We start from the raw sequence: 21,406 nt of genomic DNA on the forward strand, positions 1-21,406 counted from the left end.
ATTTTTCCGGTGATTTGGAAAGAGTTTGGACGGATGTGCGTGGTAATCTTCAGGAGGCCAACAGAAAATCTAAAGACTACTTTGATAGGAAACGACAGGAGGTTTTGTTCGCTGTTGGTGACATGGTTTGGTTGTCCTCTAGGAATCTGCGGTTGAGGATTCCTTCTAAGAAATTGGGTCCCAAGTTTGTAGGGCCCTTTAAGGTGCTTCAGGTTGTCAACCAATCTGCTGTTAGGTTGGAGGTTCCTACCTCCTGGAGAATTAATCCGGTCTTTCATGTCTCTCTGTTAAAAAAAGCTGTTGTGTCGGATGGTGACGCCTCTGCCTCTGTTCCTCCGGTGGTGGAGGACGGGGAATATGAAATTTCTCGCATCCTTGACTCTAGACGGTATAGAGGTAGTTTGCAGTATCTTGTGGCCTGGAAAGGTTTCGGACCCGAGGATAACTCTTGGGTGAGGTCAGATGATGTTTCCGCGTCCAGACTTATCAGAGCGTTTCACAGGAGATTTCCTGATAAGCCTGGTCCTAGGGGATCCGGAGGATCCTCTTAGAAGGGGGGGTACTGTTAGAACCTTGCTGTTAGTTTTTTTTTCCTTTGCTGGTCACATGACCTTGTTGGCCTATTTAATCCTGCTCCGCCCTTCTGGCTTTGCTGGACTTCATTGTATATCTACTTTCTAGCTAGCCTGTGCTCTGTATCTAGCTCTGTTAGTTTGCTTGGTCTACGGACCTCTATGTTCTATCTATTTTGTTTGTTCGTCTGTCTGCTACTATTTCTGTTAGGAGGTGTCCCATATTCCTCCCAGTCCTTAGTACTTGTAGGGATTCCCTCCCCACATCTATAGGTCTCCGTACAGACTAGATTAGGACTTTAGCAGGTATGATCGCAGGATCAGGTTCCCTGTTTCATCGTAGGGATTCAGCTGAGTCCTATAGTAGGGACAGATCTCCTCTCTTTCCTTAGCTTTGGTAGCAGAACATAACACCACCCTACTCATGCTCTCAGTTTCCCTTATTATCTAAGACTAACATCCTCTATAAGCTGATTCTCACACTCCCGTCTTCAAGATTTCTCTTGCGCCATGCCAGTTCTAAGGGAATTAATCGAATTGTCTGGGGTACAACATTCCAGTCTCCACAGTTTCAAGCATGCGCTGAAATCACATTTCTTGAGTCTGGCCTATCACTTCACTAATATAACTGTTCTCTCTTCCTAAATTTACTTCCAAAATCTGGTACCTCATATCATCTGTGTGCTGGCGTCCCATTCAATGTCTATTAGACTGATGGAGACAGATAACCAAGCTCTGTACTTGGCTATCTCTGTCAGTCCCATTTCCTATTTTCTAATTTATTTTAGTCTTATTTTATGGACTTGGTTCTTTGAATAATTAGCTCGATATCTTTTCTATTATCCCGCTAGATTGTGACCCACAATTTCATTCTGATAATCGTTAACCATATTCTTAGTATGCTCTTATCTGAAGAGTAAAGAGTAACTATGAAGAGTGAAGTGCAAGTGTAAAGGGTAACAGTTGTAAAGAGTTACCACATCGAGTGAAACGCAATCTCTGAGGCATCTCGGAGGCTGAGGGACCATGAATTGGTTGAAGGTGTTGGGGATTTCTTTTGGGGCTTTGGTCATATTGGCCATCGGACTGCTGATAGGACATTTTGGTATTTCGGGTGGTGCCGATCCAGAATGGGTGAAGAATCTTGCTCAAGATCTTGATGAAGAGTTTATCCAACAATTCATGAAGGAGGTGGATAATGAGAAGATCAAGGAGAATCTGAGGTGAGACCCAACACCTTCACTTGGCATAGATAGAAATAGCTCTCCAATTTTTACTTCCCCAACTTCCCATTTGTTTTGTATGCTCCATCAGATGAACAAATAAGTAGGGTTTTGTCTTTTTTCTTTTGAGTAAACCCTGAACAGTAATTTTTAGCCAAAAGTCACAATGTGTATGCTTGGCCCTGTATGGTTGACATTGGATGAAGTTATGATTCCTGCAATTCTGAGAACCTGAATGGACAAAGATCTAAAGTTAGATAGCCCAGAATTGGAAAAACCTAATTACTTCTAAAAAAACAGCACCACTCCTGTCCATAGGCTGTGTTTTGCATTGCAACTCTACTCCATTTACTCTAGTGTGGCACTGTTTCTTGCTGAAATTAGCCTTATTTTTCTATTACTGTGCATTCAGTTTATTTTCCTAAGTTGATTTTGATTGTGAAATGAAGATCACTGCCAACTGATGTCTCCTTCCTTAACTCTACTTTTAGCTTGAGATATCAAGAAATGAGTGTCGTGAACAATTGGGCAAAAAAAATCTCCTTTTGAAGCTGCTCAACTTGTGCCACTGATTTGTGGATAACTCAAGCTGAAAGGAATGGGCGAAAAACATACATCTGTAAATGGCAAAGTAATGCGATTGCACAGGAACTGTTGCCAAATGTTGGAACCTACTGGATGTTTGGCCTTAAGTTGGATGCGATTTGGCCAACAAAGACCACAATGCCAGAGCCAAATGGCTTCTGTTGACTACCCGAACATGGTGTCCTCCGTATTTCCAGCACGCAGAAATATAATTAAATTCCATTATATTCATTTTCTTATCCTGGAGGCCACAGCATCTAAAAAAAAACATAACAAAAAGAAGGGGCTGGTAAATACATCTGCCTTCTTTTTGTTGGAATATGTCTTTTCGAGTCTTGCCATGACCTAAATGTAGAAGGTTGTGCTCATATGGTTCATCCATGGTGCATTGCTTTACTGTGATTTGCCTAAAGTACAGCCGTCTACTGTGGTTTTGTAACTACATCACCAAATCCCCCCCCCCCCCCCCTCCAATAAAACGCAAGTAGAAGATTTTGGAGCGAAAACTCTCCAAATCTCAAAGCTCTTCAAAAACATTGAATTTCTGCTCTGAAAACTCAGCAAAATGACTCTGTACACATAGCCTACGGCTGGTTTCACACGTCCAACATTCATAGTCCAAGTACGGACTGCAATGTCTGAAAAGGCTCTGGGTTTCCTGACCCAAATATGGCCTCATAGGGCATAAATGAGGCTCTTGAGTTCAGGTCAGTAGAGTTAAGACCGGTGGAGACATTGCAGTCCGTATTCGGATGTCAGATTTATTTAGCTTATATAGCGCCATTAATTCCACAGATGCTTGAAATCAGCTTTCAAGATTAACCGTTGTTTTAATTTTTTTTTCAACAGTACACTTTAAAATAAGAAACTTTCTAATATTTCTTATCAAAGAAATCTTTTTTCTCCTCCTGGACTGATCATTCTTTCTCAAAATTCTTAATTAATGGGTAAATTCAAGGAGATTTTCCCATTACTGAGATAGACGGCAGTTGGCACTCATAAAGTTCTATGGAACTTGCAGTAGAATGTCTGTTTCTTCCTGTAGCTCCTCCCTCTTCATAAAACATTATGAGCACCAACTGTCCTCTCCTATCTCAGTAATGGGAAAGTCTGTCTTTACTGAATACAGATTTTACCCATGAATTGAGAATGAATGATCAGTTCTGCAGGAGAAAGAAGCAGATTTCTCTGATAAGATCGATCACAAGGTTGCTTTTTTCATGTGTACTATTAATTTATGCTAAAAAAATGGAAAAACAGGTAGGTGGGAAGGGGCACTGAACTGTTTGGCCATGCCGAGGGTGTACTGAGCGCCTGTGCTTGATTAACACAGTCATTCTGTGCTGACAAATTCCCTTTAACTAGCAGAAGTCCAAAAACATATTACCGTACATTAAACCCGTAGCAGAATTGTTTTTTCTCTGCATTATTTTTTTTTCAATTTTAGTGGGGTTTTTTTTTGCATCAACTATTTTAACACTGTAATCTATGTGCAAAACTACTACATAAAATACAAGTGACCCTCTTGAACTAAATAAGGGCTGATCTGCAGAACCTGGGAGCGGCTGTTACAGTGTATGGCGCTTTGCTGTACCAGCTCCGTTCATTTTGTACATCTCTCTGCCACTGTACTTAAAGATAGGTGGTTGTCGGCGGTGGCGGATGATGGACCCCCACAGGCGATCGATATTATACACCACAACAAAGTATAAAAACAATGAAACAAACTTTGTGTACATCCTTGGTGACCAAACTTAATCTGATATATAGGCATATGTAGACAATAAAGACAGTTAAAAAGTTTCCAGTTTATTACATAATTGCTTGCTAGGTTACATGCGCATATTGTGGTAGCTTGAAGTTTTACCATTAACTACAACTGTGTTGTTTTTGAGCATGCAATTTTGAGATGGATTTTATGCTTAGGAGCAGTATTATAGTAGTTATATTCTTGTACATAGGGGGCAGTATTATAGTAGTTATATTCTTGTACATAGGGGGGCAGTATTATAGTAGTTATATTCTTGTACATAGGAGCAGTATTATAGTAGTTATATTCTTGTACATAGGGGGCAGTATTATAGTAGTTATATTCTTGTACATAGGGGGCAGTATTATAGTAGTTATATTCTTGTACATAGGAGCAGTATTATAGTAGTTATATTCTTGTACATAGGGGACAGTATTATAGTAGTTATATTCTTGTACATAGGGAGCAGTATTATAGTAGTTATATTCTTATACATAGGAGCAGTATTATAGTAGTTATATTCTTGTACATAGGGGACAGTATTATAGTAGTTATATTCTTGTACATAGGAGCAGTATTATAGTAGTTATATTCTTGTACATAGGGAGCAGTATTATAGTAGTTATATTCTTATACATAGGAGCAGTATTATAGTAGTTATATTCTTGTACATAGGGGGGCAGTATTATAGTAGTTATATTCTTGTACATAGGAGCTGTATTATAGTAGTTATATTCTTGTACATAGGGGACAGTATTATAGTAGTTATATTCTTGTACATAGGGAGCAGTATTATAGTAGTTATATTCTTATACATAGGAGCAGTATTATAGTAGTTATATTCTTGTACATAGGGGGGCAGTATTATAGTAGTTATATTCTTGTACATAGGAGCTGTATTATAGTAGTTATATTCTTGTACATAGGAGCAGTATTATAGTAGTTATATTCTTGTACATAGGGGGCAGTATTATAGTAGTTATATTCTTGTACATAGGAGCAGTATTATAGTAGTTATATTCTTGTACATAGGGGACAGTATTATAGTAGTTATATTCTTGTACATAGGGAGCAGTATTATAGTAGTTATATTCTTACACATAGGAGCAGTATTATAGTAGTTATATTCTTGTACATAGGGGACAGTATTATAGTAGTTATATTCTTGTACATAGGAGCAGTATTATAGTAGTTATATTCTTGTACATAGGGGACAGTATTATAGTAGTTATATTCTTGTACATAGGGGGCAGTATTATAGTAGTTATATTCTTGTACATAGGAGCAGTATTATAGTAGTTATATTCTTGTACATAGGAGCAGTATTATAGTAGTTATATTCTTGTACATAGCAGTATTATAGTAGTTATATTCTTGTACATAGGGGACAGTATTATAGTAGTTATATTCTTGTACATAGGGGGCAGTATTATAGTAGTTATATTCTTGTACATAGGAGCAGTATTATAGTAGTTATATTCTTGTACATAGGAGCAGTATTATAATAGTTATATTCTTGTACATAGGGGCAGTATTATAGTAAGTTATATTCTTATACATAGGAGCAGTATTATAGTAGTTATATTCTTGTACATAGGGGCAGTATTATAGTAGTTATATTCTTGTACATAGGGGGCAGTATTATAGTAGTTATATTCTTGTACATAGGAGCAGTATTATAGTAGTTATATTCTTGTACATAGGAGCAGTATTATAGTAGTTATATTCTTGTACATAGGAGCAGTATTATAGTAGTTATATTCTTGTACATAGGGGCAGTATTATAGTAGTTATATTCTTGTACATAGGAGCAGTATTATAGTAGTCATATTCTTGTACATAGGAGCAGTATTATAGTAGTTATATTCTTGTACATAGGGGCAGTATTATAGTAGCTATATTCTTGTACATAGGAGCAGTATTATAGTAGTTATATTCTTGTACATAGGAGCAGTATTATAGTAGTTATATTCTTCTACATTGGAGCAGTACCATGGTAGTTATATTCATGTACATAGGGGCAGTATTATAGTAGTTATATTCTTGTACATAGGGGGCAGTATTATAGTAGTTATATTCTTGTACATAGGGGCAGTATTATAGTATTTATATTCTTGTACATAGGAGCAGTATTATAGTAGTTATATTCTTGTACATAGGAGCAGTATTATAGTAGATATATTCATGTACATAGGGGCAGTATTATAGTAAGTTATATTCTTATACATAGGAGCAGTATTATAGTAGTTATATTCTTGTACATAGGGGGCAGTATTATAGTAGTTATATTCTTGTACATAGGGGCAGTATTATAGTATTTATATTCTTGTACATAGGAGCCGTATTATATTAGTTATATTCTTGTACATAAGAGCAGTATTATAGTACTTATATACTTGTACATAGGGGGCAGTATTATAGTAGTTATATTCTTGTACATAGGGGGCAGTATTATAGTAGTTATATTCTTGTACATAGGAGCAGTATTATAGTAGTTATATTCTTGTACATAGGGGCAGTATTATAGTAAGTTATATTCTTATACATAGGAGCAGTATTATAGTAGTTATATTCTTGTACATAGGGGGCAGTATTATAGTAGTTATATTCTTATACATAGGGGCAGTATTATAGTATTTATATTCTTGTACATAGGAGCAGTATTATAGTAGTTATATTCTTGTACATAGGAGCAGTATTATAGTAGATATATTCATGTACATAGGGGCAGTATTATAGTAAGTTATATTCTTATACATAGGAGCAGTATTATAGTAGTTATATTCTTGTACATAGGGGGCAGTATTATAGTAGTTATATTCTTGTACATAGGGGCAGTATTATAGTATTTATATTCTTGTACATAGGAGCAGTACTATATTAGTTATATTCTTGTACATAGGAGCAGTATTATAGTATTTATATACTTGTACATAGGGGGCAGTATTATAGTAGTTATATTCTTGTACATAGGGGGCAGTATTATAGTAGTTATATTCTTGTACATAGGAGCAGTATTATAGTAGTTATATTCTTGTACATAGGGGCAGTATTATAGTAGTTATATTCTTGTATATAGGGGGCAGTATTATAGTAGTTATATTCTTGTACATAGGAGCAGTATTATAGTAGCTATATTCTTGTACATAGGGAGCAGTATTATAGTACTTATATTCCTGTACATAGGGGCAGTATTATAGTAGTTATATTCTTGTACATAGGAGCAGTATTATAGTAGTTATATTCTTGTACATAGGGAGCAGTATTATAGTACTTATATTCCTGTACATAGGGGCAGTATTATAGTAGTTATATTCTTGTACATAGGAGCAGTATTATAGTAGTTATATTCTTGTACATAGGGAGCAGTATTATAGTAGTTATAATCTTGTACAAAGGAGCAGTATTATAGTAGTTATATTCTTGTACATAGGGGCAGTATTATAGTATTTATATTCTTGTACATAGGAGCAGTATTATATTAGTTATATTCTTGTACATAGGGGCAGTATTATAGTAGTTATATACTTGTACATAGGGGCAGTATTATAGTAGTTATATTCTTGTACATAGGGGCCAGTATTATAGTAGTTATATTCTTGTACATAGGAGCAGTATTATAGTAGTTATATTCTTGTACATAGGGGCAGTATTATAGTAGTTATATTCTTGTATATAGGGGGCAGTATTATAGTAGTTATATTCTTGTACATAGGAGCAGTATTATAGTAGTTATATTCTTGTACATAGGGAGCAGTATTATAGTAGTTATAATCTTGTACAAAGGAGCAGTATTATAGTAGTTATATTCTTGTACATAGGGAGCAGTATTATAGTACTTATATTCTTGTACATAGGGGCAGTATTATAGTAGTTGTATTCTTGTACATAGAGGCAGTATTATAGTAGTTATATTCTTGTACATAGGGGGCAGTATTATAGTAGTTATATTCTTGTACATAGGAGCAGTATTATAGTAGTTATATTCTTGTACATAGGAGCAGTATTATAGTAGTTATATCCTTGTACATAGGAGCAGTATTATAGTAGTTATATTCTTGTACATAGGAGCAGTATTATAGTAGTTATATTCTTGTACATAGGGGCAGTATTATAGTACTTATATTCCTGTACATAGGGGCAGTATTATAGTAGTTATATTCTTGTACATAGGAGCAGTATTATAGTAGTTATATTCTTGTACATAGGGAGCAGTATTATAGTACTTATATTCCTGTACATAGGGGCAGTATTATAGTAGTTATATTCTTGTACATAGGAGCAGTATTATAGTAGTTATATTCTTGTACATAGGGAGCAGTATTATAGTAGTTATAATCTTGTACAAAGGAGCAGTATTATAGTAGTTATATTCTTGTACATAGGGGCAGTATTATAGTATTTATATTCTTGTACATAGGAGCAGTATTATATTAGTTATATTCTTGTACATAGGGGCAGTATTATAGTAGTTATATACTTGTACATAGGGGCAGTATTATAGTAGTTATATTCTTGTACATAGGGGCCAGTATTATAGTAGTTATATTCTTGTACATAGGAGCAGTATTATAGTAGTTATATTCTTGTACATAGGGGCAGTATTATAGTAGTTATATTCTTGTATATAGGGGGCAGTATTATAGTAGTTATATTCTTGTACATAGGAGCAGTATTATAGTAGTTATATTCTTGTACATAGGGAGCAGTATTATAGTAGTTATAATCTTGTACAAAGGAGCAGTATTATAGTAGTTATATTCTTGTACATAGGGAGCAGTATTATAGTACTTATATTCTTGTACATAGGGGCAGTATTATAGTAGTTGTATTCTTGTACATAGAGGCAGTATTATAGTAGTTATATTCTTGTACATAGGGGGCAGTATTATAGTAGTTATATTCTTGTACATAGGAGCAGTATTATAGTAGTTATATTCTTGTACATAGGAGCAGTATTATAGTAGTTATATCCTTGTACATAGGAGCAGTATTATAGTAGTTATATTCTTGTACATAGGAGCAGTATTATAGTAGTTATATTCTTGTACATAGGGGCAGTATTATAGTAGTTATATTCTTGTACATAGGGGCAGTATTATAGTAGTTATATTCTTATACATAGGGGGCAGTATTATAGTAGTTATGTTCTTGTACATAGGAGCAGTATTATATTAGTTATATTCTTGTACATAGGAGCAGTATTATAGTAGTTATATTCTTGTACATAGGGGCAGTATTATAGTAGTTATATTCTTGTACATAGGGGCAGTATTAAAATAGTTATATTCTTGTACATAGCAGTATTATAGTAGTTATATTCTTGTACATAGTGGAAGTGTTATAGTAGTTATATTCTTGTACATAGGAGCAGTATTATAGTAGTTATATTCTTGTACATAGGAGCAGTATTATAGTAGTTATATTCTTGTACATAGGGGGCAGTATTATAGTAGTTATACCCTTGTGCATAGGGGCAGTATTATAGTAGTTATATTCTTGTACATGGGAGTAGTATTATAGTAGCTATATTCTTGTACATAGGGGCAGTATTATAGTAGTTATATTCTTGTACATGGGAGCAGTATTATAGTAGTTATATTCTTATACATAGGGGGCAGTATTATAGTAGTTATATTCTTGTACATAGGGGCAGTATTATAGTAGTTATATTCTTGTACATAGGGGCAGTATTATAGTAGTTATATTCTTGTACATAGGAGCAGTATTATAGTAGTTATATTCTTGTACATAGGAGGCAGTATTATAGTAGTTATATTCCTGTAAATAGGGGCAGTATTATAGCAGTTATATTCTTGTACATAGGGGGCAGTATTATAGTAGTTATATCCTTGTACATAGGGGCAGTATTATAGTAGTTATATTCTTGTACATAGGAGCAGTATTATAGTAGTTATATTCTTGTACATAGGAGCAGTATTATAGTTATATTCTTGTAGATAGGGGGCAGTATTATAGTAGTTATATTCTTGTACATAGGAGCAGTATTATAGTAGTTATATTCTTGTACATAGGGTCAGTATTATAGTAGTTATATTCTTGTACATAGAGGGCAGTATTATAGTAGTTATATTCTTGTACATAGGAGCAGTATTATAGTATTTATATTCTTGTACATAGGAGCAGTATTATAGTAGTTATATTCTTGTACATAGGGTCAGTATTATAGTAGTTATATTCTTGTACATAGAGGGCAGTATTATAGTAGTTGTATTCTTGTACATAGGAGCAGTATTATAGTACTTATATTCTTGTACATAGGGAGCAGTATTATAGTAGTTATATTCTTGTACATAGGAGCAGTATTATAGTAGTTATATTCTTGTACATAGGGGCAGTATTATAGTAGTTATATTCTTGTACATAGAGGGCAGTATTATAGTAGTTTTTTGCTTTTGAAATAATATATTTTTTTCACTGCTCTATTGTATAGTTTGGACAGTTATAGTGAAAATCTTTTTCAAATGTTAATGTGTCACAATATAGTTGTGTTATATGGATACATTTGTTGCTCAATGTTTTAAACATACATCACTATCACAGACACACTTCTTAGCACGTGTGTCACAGGTGTGTCAGAGATGACAGACAGTCGCCCTGCAGTTGGTTGCAGGACATCCCTACGTTTGGCATTACAGACATCTTCTTAGAGGTTGTCTCTAGGACCCAGCGGCTACCTTCCTTCTGCTAATTAACACCCTGCCTGGGTGTATAAATACCTGCTGTGTTTCAGAGGGAGGTGCCGGCGATATTCATTACTACATTTGAAGGCTTTAGCAAGAGCAGTACTTCGTCCTCTCTGGGGCTTGAGGACGTGTGTACATTTGTCTGGAGTCGTCTAAAGCTAAGCAATTTTCCCTTGTTTGTCTACCCTTGTTGTCTACAGTGTTTAGTGGAGATCGAATAGTGCTCATCTCCTCCCTTCCCTCCTCCCTAGTGCTCATCTCCTCCCTTCCCTTAGCCAAATGCCAGGGAAAGACAGGGTGAGGAATGCGTGCGGCGATTGGTGAAGAGCCAATATAGGGATGGTAGTTGAGACAGGGTGACACTAGACCAGACTCGGAGATCTCCACTTCCCCACTTTCCCTAGAGTCTGAGCTCCTTTTCCCTCTTCCCTTTGTGTTGCACTAAGTCTTTCCCACACCTTGCGTGACAACATGGTGTAGGGTGCAAGGGTTAATTTATTTACTTTCACTGGATCTTGCACTCAACCTCTGTTATAGGCTAGAAAGTGAGCATAAATCACACCCCGACACAGTCCACACACCCCGGATACACACCGCGCTGCTGCCACTCATTAAACACACAGGGTGATGATTCTCTGAAATGTGCAGCATATTACTGTCCGACAGCCAAAAGGCCACACACTCTCTGAAAGCCTATGGATCCTTTACAAGGACCAAATGAAAACTTATTAACATTAAGCTTTTATATATTTAATCTTGTAGATTGTGAGCCCTTGCGGGCAGGATCCTCTCTCCTCCTGTACCAGTCGCTGGCTTGTATTGTTTAAGATTATTGTACTTGTTTGCTATGTATACTCCTATTCACATGTACAGAGCCATGGAATACATGGCACTATAATAATAAATAATAATCTAAAAGTACAGTGCTTACAAGAAAATGACTAAAACGCAAACAAGAAGGCGACAAACAGATGTGCAAACAGTTATAAAATAGGAGAAATAACACAAAAATATAAACGCTTCTGTCTAAAGTTGTTCTTCTGTTCCCTTGAGGGTAGGGAAGTTTTATGGCTCACCCTTGGCTTGGCTGACCCCCAAGTTTCCAGGACGGCGTTATATTTTAATATGAAAATCGCAGGTCTGCATCTGCACCGTGGGCTAATAAGGAGGCGAGCACATTGCATATTAAATAGCTCATTTTCTTCCATCCACCCACCTTCCTATAGTAAATGAGGGATGTCCAGCTTGGCTTCAAAGGACCATCTGCCCATCCTTTGAAGCCCAGGCCAAAGTATCAGGAATGACCATCACAGTAGTCCCAGAGATATCACCCTTCATTTTGAGTTCCTGTTAGCCTCCTGACCTGCAAGAAGAGTTCACAGATTTGAGGCCCTTTGTGCAGATTAATCATATGAATATCAGACTTATCCTAATATTATATTTCCCCTTACAATCACAATTATCTCTTATTCTGCAGAACACTGTCTAAGAAGCCCCACGTGGCCACGAGTGGTGCGGATGAAGAGTTGGTGCAGCTTCTACTTTCTCGCTGGAAGGACTCAAAGACTGGTCTGGATGAAGCCAAGGAGGAACGATATCATGTCTTACTGTCCTTTCCAGATGAAAAAAATCCAAACAACGTCAAAGTGTGTAAGTGGCACCGGTTACATGTATAATAAAGGGAGTCTCAAGATTGCTACAGATATTACCTCTTCAAAACTTGGTTAATTTTGTCCATCAGAACATACCACTTTTTTTTTATTTTAACACATAATGGGGGTACTTTTTATATAGCGAGATATCTTTTTTTTTTATTTATTTGTATTTATATATATATATATTTATTTTTATATGCTTTTTTATATACATATTTATATATTTATTAATTTTTGATTAAATTAAGCAGTCGCTTTGTATTAGCTGGATAAGGCATGATTGTTAGATTGGTGGCTGTTGCTAACTTTTTTTTTGTAGTAGGTTTTTTTTTCGGTAGTTCTCTGGATAAATTACATGAAGGTACTGTAGCACGGCGCAGTGTGTTAGCCTCAGACGAGGCACTCTTTTCCTCTCACACCTTGGCGCACTACATGAAAGCGTGGGTCCTGGCTGGGTGTGTGGACTTGTGCTGTGAGGGCCTTACACCCGTGCAGGCTGCATGTAGTCGGTGGTGTGGACTGGCCAGGAACATAGGTTCCGCAGTTCAATAAAGGAGACCATCGTTCAAACACAGAGGCTTTACTGAACAATAACTTGGTAAGGGTTATGTATAAGGGATAGCTGGTACAAAGTCTTATTGTCGTTTCCTCTACAGTACAGAGCATTTTTCCTTCACACAGTATCCTTCTTCTGCAGTCTTCTCTAGGGCCAGTGAAGCACACTGTTTCGCCCTAATTCGCTACAGTCCTGATCAATAAGTCTCCTTACTTGCTCAGCGGACTCGCGTCCTATTTCTTCCACTATTGGAACCCTGAATCTACCACTAGTGCTGTGAACTCAGTACTGTTTAGGTCCGTTACCTTTAGCGTTACAACCTCTGGGTTTCATGACTCAGATCCTCTTCCATGGATCCTTCTCCGGAAGCCCACTATGTCTTGTCAATCAATATTCTTCAGGATCTCACTATCCCTGGCCTTAGGTCTCCTCTTCCTATGGATCACCCTTTTGGTAGCACTGCTCACTTACTAATTATAGAAAGCAGTCACTTGCCGTAACACTAACCCCCTTCCACTATGGGCTAGTCTCAAACATTAACTCTATCCTATCTTACCCTTACGTCACTACCTATTCTTCAGTCAACTATCTATCCTTATATTACCTATCTTATACTATATGTCCTACTCTATACTTATTCTATTCTGTACATTTCAATACAGTTCACATTATACAATATTTACATAAGACACAAGACATTATTCACACACAATGCGATTGGTGTCTTCAGGGGTAGGAACGCTGCAGTAAAGTCCACAATCCTTACAGTACCCTAATGAAAAATGTATCATATGGGTTAGGTACATATACATTAGGTATGTTATATATCTTTTACCATTATTTTTTTTACAGGGAGTCCAGAAGGTGACCTCAAGTTCGAGTCAAGCAAAATGGAGGCACAGCTTACTGAAGACCAGAAAGACCCAAACATCCTACAGCCATTTCTTGCATACGCACCTAATGGTACCGTTAAGGTATGCTTTGGATTAGAGGTCACCTGTCAGGCATTAAAAAGGGGGGTAGATGGCCAAGAAAAATGCATGGCTAAGGGATCAGACTACAAAAGGTTTATATGTAGTCTGTAACCATGGAGATACATAGGTTTGCATGTGAGCTGTACAATATTTCTTCATTTTTCATGGAGTTTTGATTTTATTCTTCAGGGAAAACTCGTATTTGCAAATTTTGGCAGGATAAGTGATTTTCAGTACCTCGCTAATATAATAAACCTGAACGACACCATTGCGATTGTACGATATGGAGGAATAGGCAGAGTTAACAAGGTGAGCTATACCTTTAAAGTATACGTATAATATCATTTTAATCTAAAATCTAAAATTTAAAGAAAGATTACCCTGTTGCGTCTATTAGTTTAATTCACTCGCAAGCTGTACACTCCATTATTATCCATATAGGACATACTAAGAAGGAAATTGAGTTACTGTAGCTATTCAATTCTGTCGGAGGAGAAAGAGAAATAAAGATTGGGAGAGCTAAAATTACCAAAATATTCAGCGACTAGCTGTCTATATGGGAATTATAGATGATAAAGTCCTGTGATTACAGCAGCATCAGCGCTTATTCAAGCAGAATGTTTGTCTTTGTGAGGATTCCTCCCACAGGAAAATGAATCTCTTTTACTAATATGGATGGGGTTGGAAATGTGAATCATATTCTATAAATCTTAAGTGATTTTTTTATGGATTTTCAGGCAATAAATGCTGCCAAATTTGGAGTTATTGGAGTAATCATTTACACTGATCCCAAAGATATAAATGATGGCACGTCTAATCCTGATGAAACCTATCCCCATTCATGGTATATGCCTCCATCTGGTGTAGAACGGGGTTCATTCAAGGAAAACTTTGGAGACCAACTCACTCCCTACTATCCAGCTAAAGGTATAGCCAAGGCAATGAAGTTGTGCTCTCCCTAAGGAAACCAGTGACTGTATTCTCTTCTTAAAGAAGACCTGGTGCCGAATCCAAAGTCTCCAGTTATTGCTCATATTTATATTTTATTTCCGCTGTCGCCCCTCTGAGTATTTCGCTTTTTATTTTATTTTACGGTTCAAGAGACATGGACCTTTTTATTTAGTGCTAATTCTTATGGTCATTACCAAGGGGATGGTGCACACAGGATTCTCCTCGTGGGTGGGTCTTCAGGCTGCTCTGCCTTCTTATCCTGTGTGCACCGCCCCCTTGGTAAAGATCCCAAAAATTTGCACTAAATGCAAAGGTCCATATCTCTGGATCCATATGGCGGATTTAAAAAAAAAAAAAAAAAACGGCAATAATCGGGATCAGCGGGAATAAAGTAAGATCACAAACTGGACACTTGTGATCTGACGACAGGGCCTCTCTTAAGCACCCAATTATATTGTATGAATACTTTTTTTTCTGCCATAATGCCTGGCTTTTTCTTATTCTTCCTATTATATGTATTTCTCAGAATTTACTTACAGGATTCCAGAGTCTGAGATAAGAGGCATTTCCCATATACCGGCACAGCCAATTGGTTTTGACAATGCCCGGACCTTGATATGGTAATACCATAAAATAGGACATCATAAGACTATTGTGTAGCCATGTACGATACACTATATAAAATAGCCAATCAGAAGAGATTATATACAAAAATTATATATACGGTAATATATAACAAGTGTATATAAAATAAAAAATCTTGTATCCCTTCATTCCTTATCTTTGCCACCAATCCTCCATATTGGGCTATCTACTCTGTTTTGTTCTAATTCACTAAGAAGTGAGTGACGTTAGAAAATGTGAAAAAGGAGCAATCGGCCCACCTCCAACTCCAGTACCAGAAATGGTCCAAACAATACCAAGCGCTCACATCTTCTTAAAAAAATTACTTTATTGATCCAGTAGTATAAAAGGCACAAAAAATGGATGAACACAACAGCGCAAAAATTTAAAAAGGAAGAAAATAAATATCCACTGCGCTCCCAGGCAACATGTTTCACGCCTACATGGTCCTTTGTCAAGCCAAAGGATGAGGCTTGACAAAGGTCCATGAAGGTCTGAAACATGTTGAGTGGGATATTTATTTTCTGGCTTTGGTGGTCAACCATTTTTTGTGCCTTTTATACTACTGGATTAATAAAGCAATTTTTTTAAGAAGATGTGAGTGCCAGCTACTGTTTGGATTGTTGCAAGTGATTGACGTATACTTTGGCTTTTCAAGTATGGTGCCCGTATTGGGTGGCCACTGGGATCACGTTATTCTGTGAGATTACAGAAGAACTCAGCGAGATGGAAAGTGATCCAGTGCTACAAGACGGTGACGTAATGCGTATTGTCCATTGTTAGAACATGAAATTTTTCGTAAGCAAGTGTTGGGGGGGAGGGTAAGAATCCGTCAAATTCAAATTAATAAGAACCTTCCATTGGCTTTATGGGTGGTCAGTTCAGCCATATTTTTGGTATTTTTGAGTATTGTTTTAGGTCTACACGTAGTGGATTGGCTGCAATAAAATTCTGTTACAAGTATGCACTAAATTGTGATGACTTTGCTGTGGATCTTACTGCTGCAAAGCATGTAAGAAAGAAAACCCCACTATTCTCCGCCTTACGTAGCACTTTCCTTGCCTGGTCTCCCACCGGTCTGTACTTGATTGTGTTTTTATTATACTTTCCACAGTGAACTAGGTGGACCTCTTGCACCAGAATCCTGGCAAGGAGCTCTTGGATGTAACTATAACATAGGACCTGGCTTTCGGCCAGGTGATTTCATTAACAGGTATTGCACATTGTGGTCTTTCTCTCATGGGCTAAATACGTTTCCTCAATGAAAAATTAAGGTGTGCGAACACTTAAATTTTCACCCATGTCCGTTAATAGAGCGTGCAGTACCTTGTTATGTGCAAACAATTTATTAAAGGGATGTCAAACCCCACGAGTAAATATTTTAGGATAAACCCCTCTAACATGAAATTGAGTTTTGGGAATTCCCATCTGGACCTCTCTTGTTCATTTTCCTTTATTCGCGTGGAATAGAAAATTCGGCAGTAATAAAGTTGTGTAATTTTTCTTTCCTCCTAACTCCACTTATCCATATCAATGTGTAAATTCAAGCCTGGGGTCTAAGGGGTAACATTTCTCCTTGTGAAGAGTGACATGCCAAGCCTGGCATGTGAGAGTGAGGAGACATATAGGCAACTGGGAAATTAAATAATCAAATTATCTGTTTAGAGAGAAAGAGGACTAGAACTCTAGTGCCACCTATTTGAAGCAGCGATCCTAAAAGTCATTATCTGCGCTTTAACGCGTTTTGCAATATGACTGAGGTTAAAAACCAAACGAGAATATCAATTTTCAGTCACTGTGTTTAGGGGTGTTGTCCCTCATCAGTACAAAGTTTCTGGTTTATCTTTTATCCTAAGTCATATTGCAAGGCTCGCTAAAGAGCTGATATTGACTTTTATGATCGCTGCTTCAAATAGGTGGCGCTAGAGTTCTATCCTCTTCCTCTCTGAACAGACAATTTGCATACATATTTAATTTCCCAGAGGAGCATGCATGGATTATAAGTCTCCTCACTCTGACATGCACTTCTTGGCTTGTCACTCTCCACTAGGAGAAACGTTACCCCTTAGACACCAGTCCAGAGCCTCTCACTTAGCCAAATCAGATCTCATACTTTGCACTGATGAGGGGCAATACCCCGAAACACAGTGTTTGTAAATTTTTATTCTGGTTTTATCCTAAGTCATATTGCCAGGCTCGTTAAAGAGTCGATATTGACTTTTAGGATCGCTGATTCCAATAGGTGGCGCTATAGAGTTACAGTTCTCTTCCTCTCTATATTTAAATTGAAGCCTCTAATCCGGAGTTAAAAAATGGGTGCTCAATGTAGCATCATAGCTGTGGTTATGAGCATGTTTTACATTTAATTAATTTTGATATTGGGCTTTGAAGGGAGAGATATACTGGTTTTCTTTAATGATAAGTCATCAGAACATGGTAAGAGAGCAATGGAGGAGAGATCCAGTTCAAATATCTGCAATGACTTAATAAAACTGTGATGTGTGTTTGTAAAGTCCTGTGATCACAGCAGCATGGGCACTGATTCAAGCAAGCATTTTCTCTTGCGGTGTATGAAGTATGATGTAAACTAACCGGCTTTTAGAAGTAGCGATCAGGACCTGAGGCTGCAGCTTTGCTTTATCGGGGACATGGCAGACAACAATCACAATGAACTGGAAAGAGGGACAAGTCTGCAGAATAAATGGCTGAACTATCAAGAGAAAACCTGAACACTCAGTAGGTTCTTCACTTGCGGGTCTAAGAGTACTGTGCATTTTTTTGGGGGGGGGTGTATGCGGACAGCTGAGAATATCACAGGATGATCAGACAGAAAAGTGAACAAACTTTAGCACGTGCCAAGTTTTAACTGTTTTTCAAAGTGTTAATCTGATTCAGTAACCAGGGGAGTCCAGTATGTCAGCTACAGGGCGTCATAAGAGACACTGATTTTTACTATATACAGTACAGACCAAAAGTTTGGACACACCTTCTCATTTAAAGATTTTTCTGTATTTTCATGACTTTGAAAATTGTACATTCACACTGAAGGCATCAAAACTATGAATTAACACATGTGGAATTATATACTTTACAAAAAAGTGTGAAACAACTGAAAATATGTCTTATATTCTAGGTTCTTCAAAGTAGCCACCTTTTGCTTTGATGACTGCTTTGCACACTCTTGGCATTCTCTTGATGAGCTTCAAGAGGTAGTCACCGGAAATGGTCTTCACTTCACAGGTGTGCCCTGTCAGGTTTAACCCCTTTACGGCCCATGCCGTATTAGTACGCACATTTGCGTACCCCCGGTTCAGTGAGGGCTGCTGCGCTGAGCCCTCACTGAACCGAGCACATGTCAGCTGATTCTTACAGCTGACATGTGCCCGCAACAGCCGCGGGTGGAATCGCGATCCACCCGCGGCTGTTAACATGTTAAATGCCGCTGTCAATCTCCGACAGCGGCATTTAACACGCGCTTCCGGGTTGCGCGTCATAAGCCCCGCCCATCGGCGACCCCGTCACGTGATCGTGGGTTACCGATGGGTGGGCATGACAACCCAGGGTCTGCAGCAGATGCCTGTGGTTGTCATGATCTGGTCACTATGAGCGCCACCTAGTGGTCGGCGCTCATAGCACAGGACCATTTCTGCTGCATGCAGGGGATCTGCTGGTCCCCTGTATGTAGCAGAGCCGATCAGACAACTGCTGCTTCTAGTCTCCTATGGAGACTATTGAAGCATGCAGTAAGTGAAAAAAAAAGTTTTTAAAAATATAAAAAAGATAAAAAAATTCTAAAAGTTTAAATCACCCCCCTTTCGCCCCATTCAATATAAAATATTTTAAAAAAAACCTACATAGACATATTTGGTATCGCCGCGTTCAGAATCGCCCGATCTATCAATACAAAAAAAAGAATTAATCCGATCGGTAAACGGTGTAACGAGAAAAAAATTCTAAACGCCAGAATTACGTTTTTTGGTCACCACAAAATTGCAATAAAATGCAATAACGGGCGATCAAAACATCGGATCTACCCCAAAATGTTATCAATAAAAACGTCAGCCCGGCACGCAAAAAATAAGCCCTCACCCGGCCCCAGATCCCGAAAAATTGAGACGCTACAGGTCTCGGAAAATGGCGCTATTTTTTTTTATTTTTTTTTACCAAATTTTGGAATTTTTTTTCACCACTTAAATATAAAATAACCTAGCATTCAGTGAACGTGGTAAAAAAAAAAAAAAAAAAACAACTGTGGTATTGCACTTTTTTTGCAATTTTACCGCACTTGGAATTTTTTTCCCATTTTCCCGTACACGATATGGTAAAACTAGTAATGGCGTTGAAAAGTACAACTTGTCCCGCAAAAAAATAAGCCCTCACATGGCCATATTGTCCAAAAAATAAAAACGCTATGGCTCTGGGAACAAGGGGAGCAAAAAACGAAAAAGCAAAAACGACAAAACCCAAGGTTGCGAAAGGGTTAATAAGTGGGATTTCTTGCCTTATAAATGGGGTTGGGACCATCAGTTGTGTTGTGCAGAAGTCAGGTGGATATACAGCTGATAGTCCTACTGAATAGACTGTTAGAATTTGTATTATGGCAAGAAAAAACAGCTAAGTAAAGAAAAACGAGTGGCCATCATTACTTTAAGAAATGAATGTCAGTCAATCTGAAAAATTGGGAAAACTTTGAAAGTGCCCTCAAGTGCAGTTGCAAAAACCATCAAGTGCTACAAAGAAACTGGCTCACATGAGGACCGCCCCAGGAAAGGAAGACCAAGAGTCACCTCTGCTTCTGAGGATAAGTTTATCCGAGGTACCAGCCTCAGAAATCGCAGGTTAACAGCAGCTCAGATTAGAGACCAGGTCAATGCCACACAGAGTTCTAGCAGCAGACACATCTCTACAACAACTGTTAAGAGGAGACTTTGTGCAGCAGGCCTTCATGGTAAAATAGCTGCTAGGAAACCACTGCTAAGGACAGGCAACAAGCAGAAGAGACTTGTTTGGGCTAAAGAACACAAGGAATGGACATTAGACCAGTGGAAATCTGTGCTTTGGTCTGATGAGTCCAAATTTGAGATCTTTGGTTCGTACCACCGTGTCTTTGTGCGACGCAGAAAAGGTGAACGGATGGACTCTACATGCCTGGTTTCCACCGTGAAGCATGGAGGAGGAGGTGTGATGGTGTGGGGGTGCTTTGCTGGTGACACTGTTGGGGATTTATTCAAAATTGAAGGCATACTGAACCAGCATGGCTACCACAGCATCTTGCAGTGGCATGCTATTCCATCCGGTTTGCGTTTAGTTGGACCATCATTTATTTTTCAACAGGACAATGACCCCAAACACACCTCCAGGCTGTGTAAGGGCTATTTGACCAAGTAGGAGAGTGATGGGGTGCTACACCAGATGACCTGGCCTCCACAGTCACCAGACCTGAACCCAATCGAGATGGTTTGGGGTGAGCTGGACCGCAGAGTGAAGGCAAAAGGGCCAACAAGTGCTAAGCATCTCTGGGAACTCCTTCAAGATTGTTGGAAGACCATTTCCGGTGACTACCTCTTGAAGCTCATCAAGAGAATGCCAAGAGTGTGCAAAGCAGTCATCAAAGCAAAAGGTGGCTACTTTGAAGAACTTAGAATATAAGACATATTTTCAGTTGTTTCACACTTTTTTTGTTAAGTATATAATTCCACATGTGTTAATTCATAGTTTTGATGCCTTCAGTGTGAATGTACAATTTTCATAGTCATGAAAATACAGAAAAATCTTTAAATGAGAAGGTGTGTCCAAACTTTTGGTCTGT

The 21,406-nt window shown here is 37.8% G+C and overlaps 1 protein-coding gene across 1 annotated transcript in view; it reads left to right on the forward strand.

The window, feature by feature from the left end:
- The first annotated feature begins 1,491 nt into the window (after positions 1–1,491).
- Positions 1,492–21,406, forward strand: part of LOC141258799 (aminopeptidase NAALADL1-like) — a 52,088-nt gene continuing 32,173 nt past the window's right edge. The window contains exons 1-7 of the mRNA XM_073673934.1: positions 1,492–1,795; positions 12,315–12,487; positions 13,901–14,022; positions 14,212–14,331; positions 14,760–14,949; positions 15,500–15,593; positions 16,712–16,810. Coding sequence (XP_073530035.1) covers positions 1,599–1,795; positions 12,315–12,487; positions 13,901–14,022; positions 14,212–14,331; positions 14,760–14,949; positions 15,500–15,593; positions 16,712–16,810 — 995 coding nt within the window. The 5' untranslated portion in view covers positions 1,492–1,598. The remainder of the gene's footprint in view (positions 1,796–12,314; positions 12,488–13,900; positions 14,023–14,211; positions 14,332–14,759; positions 14,950–15,499; positions 15,594–16,711; positions 16,811–21,406) is intronic.

Source organism: Phyllobates terribilis, unplaced genomic scaffold (assembly GCF_046119375.1).
Source record: "Phyllobates terribilis strain yellow unplaced genomic scaffold, ASM4611937v1 Scaffold_3__8_contigs__length_932513732, whole genome shotgun sequence".
NCBI lineage: Eukaryota > Metazoa > Chordata > Amphibia > Anura > Dendrobatidae > Phyllobates > Phyllobates terribilis.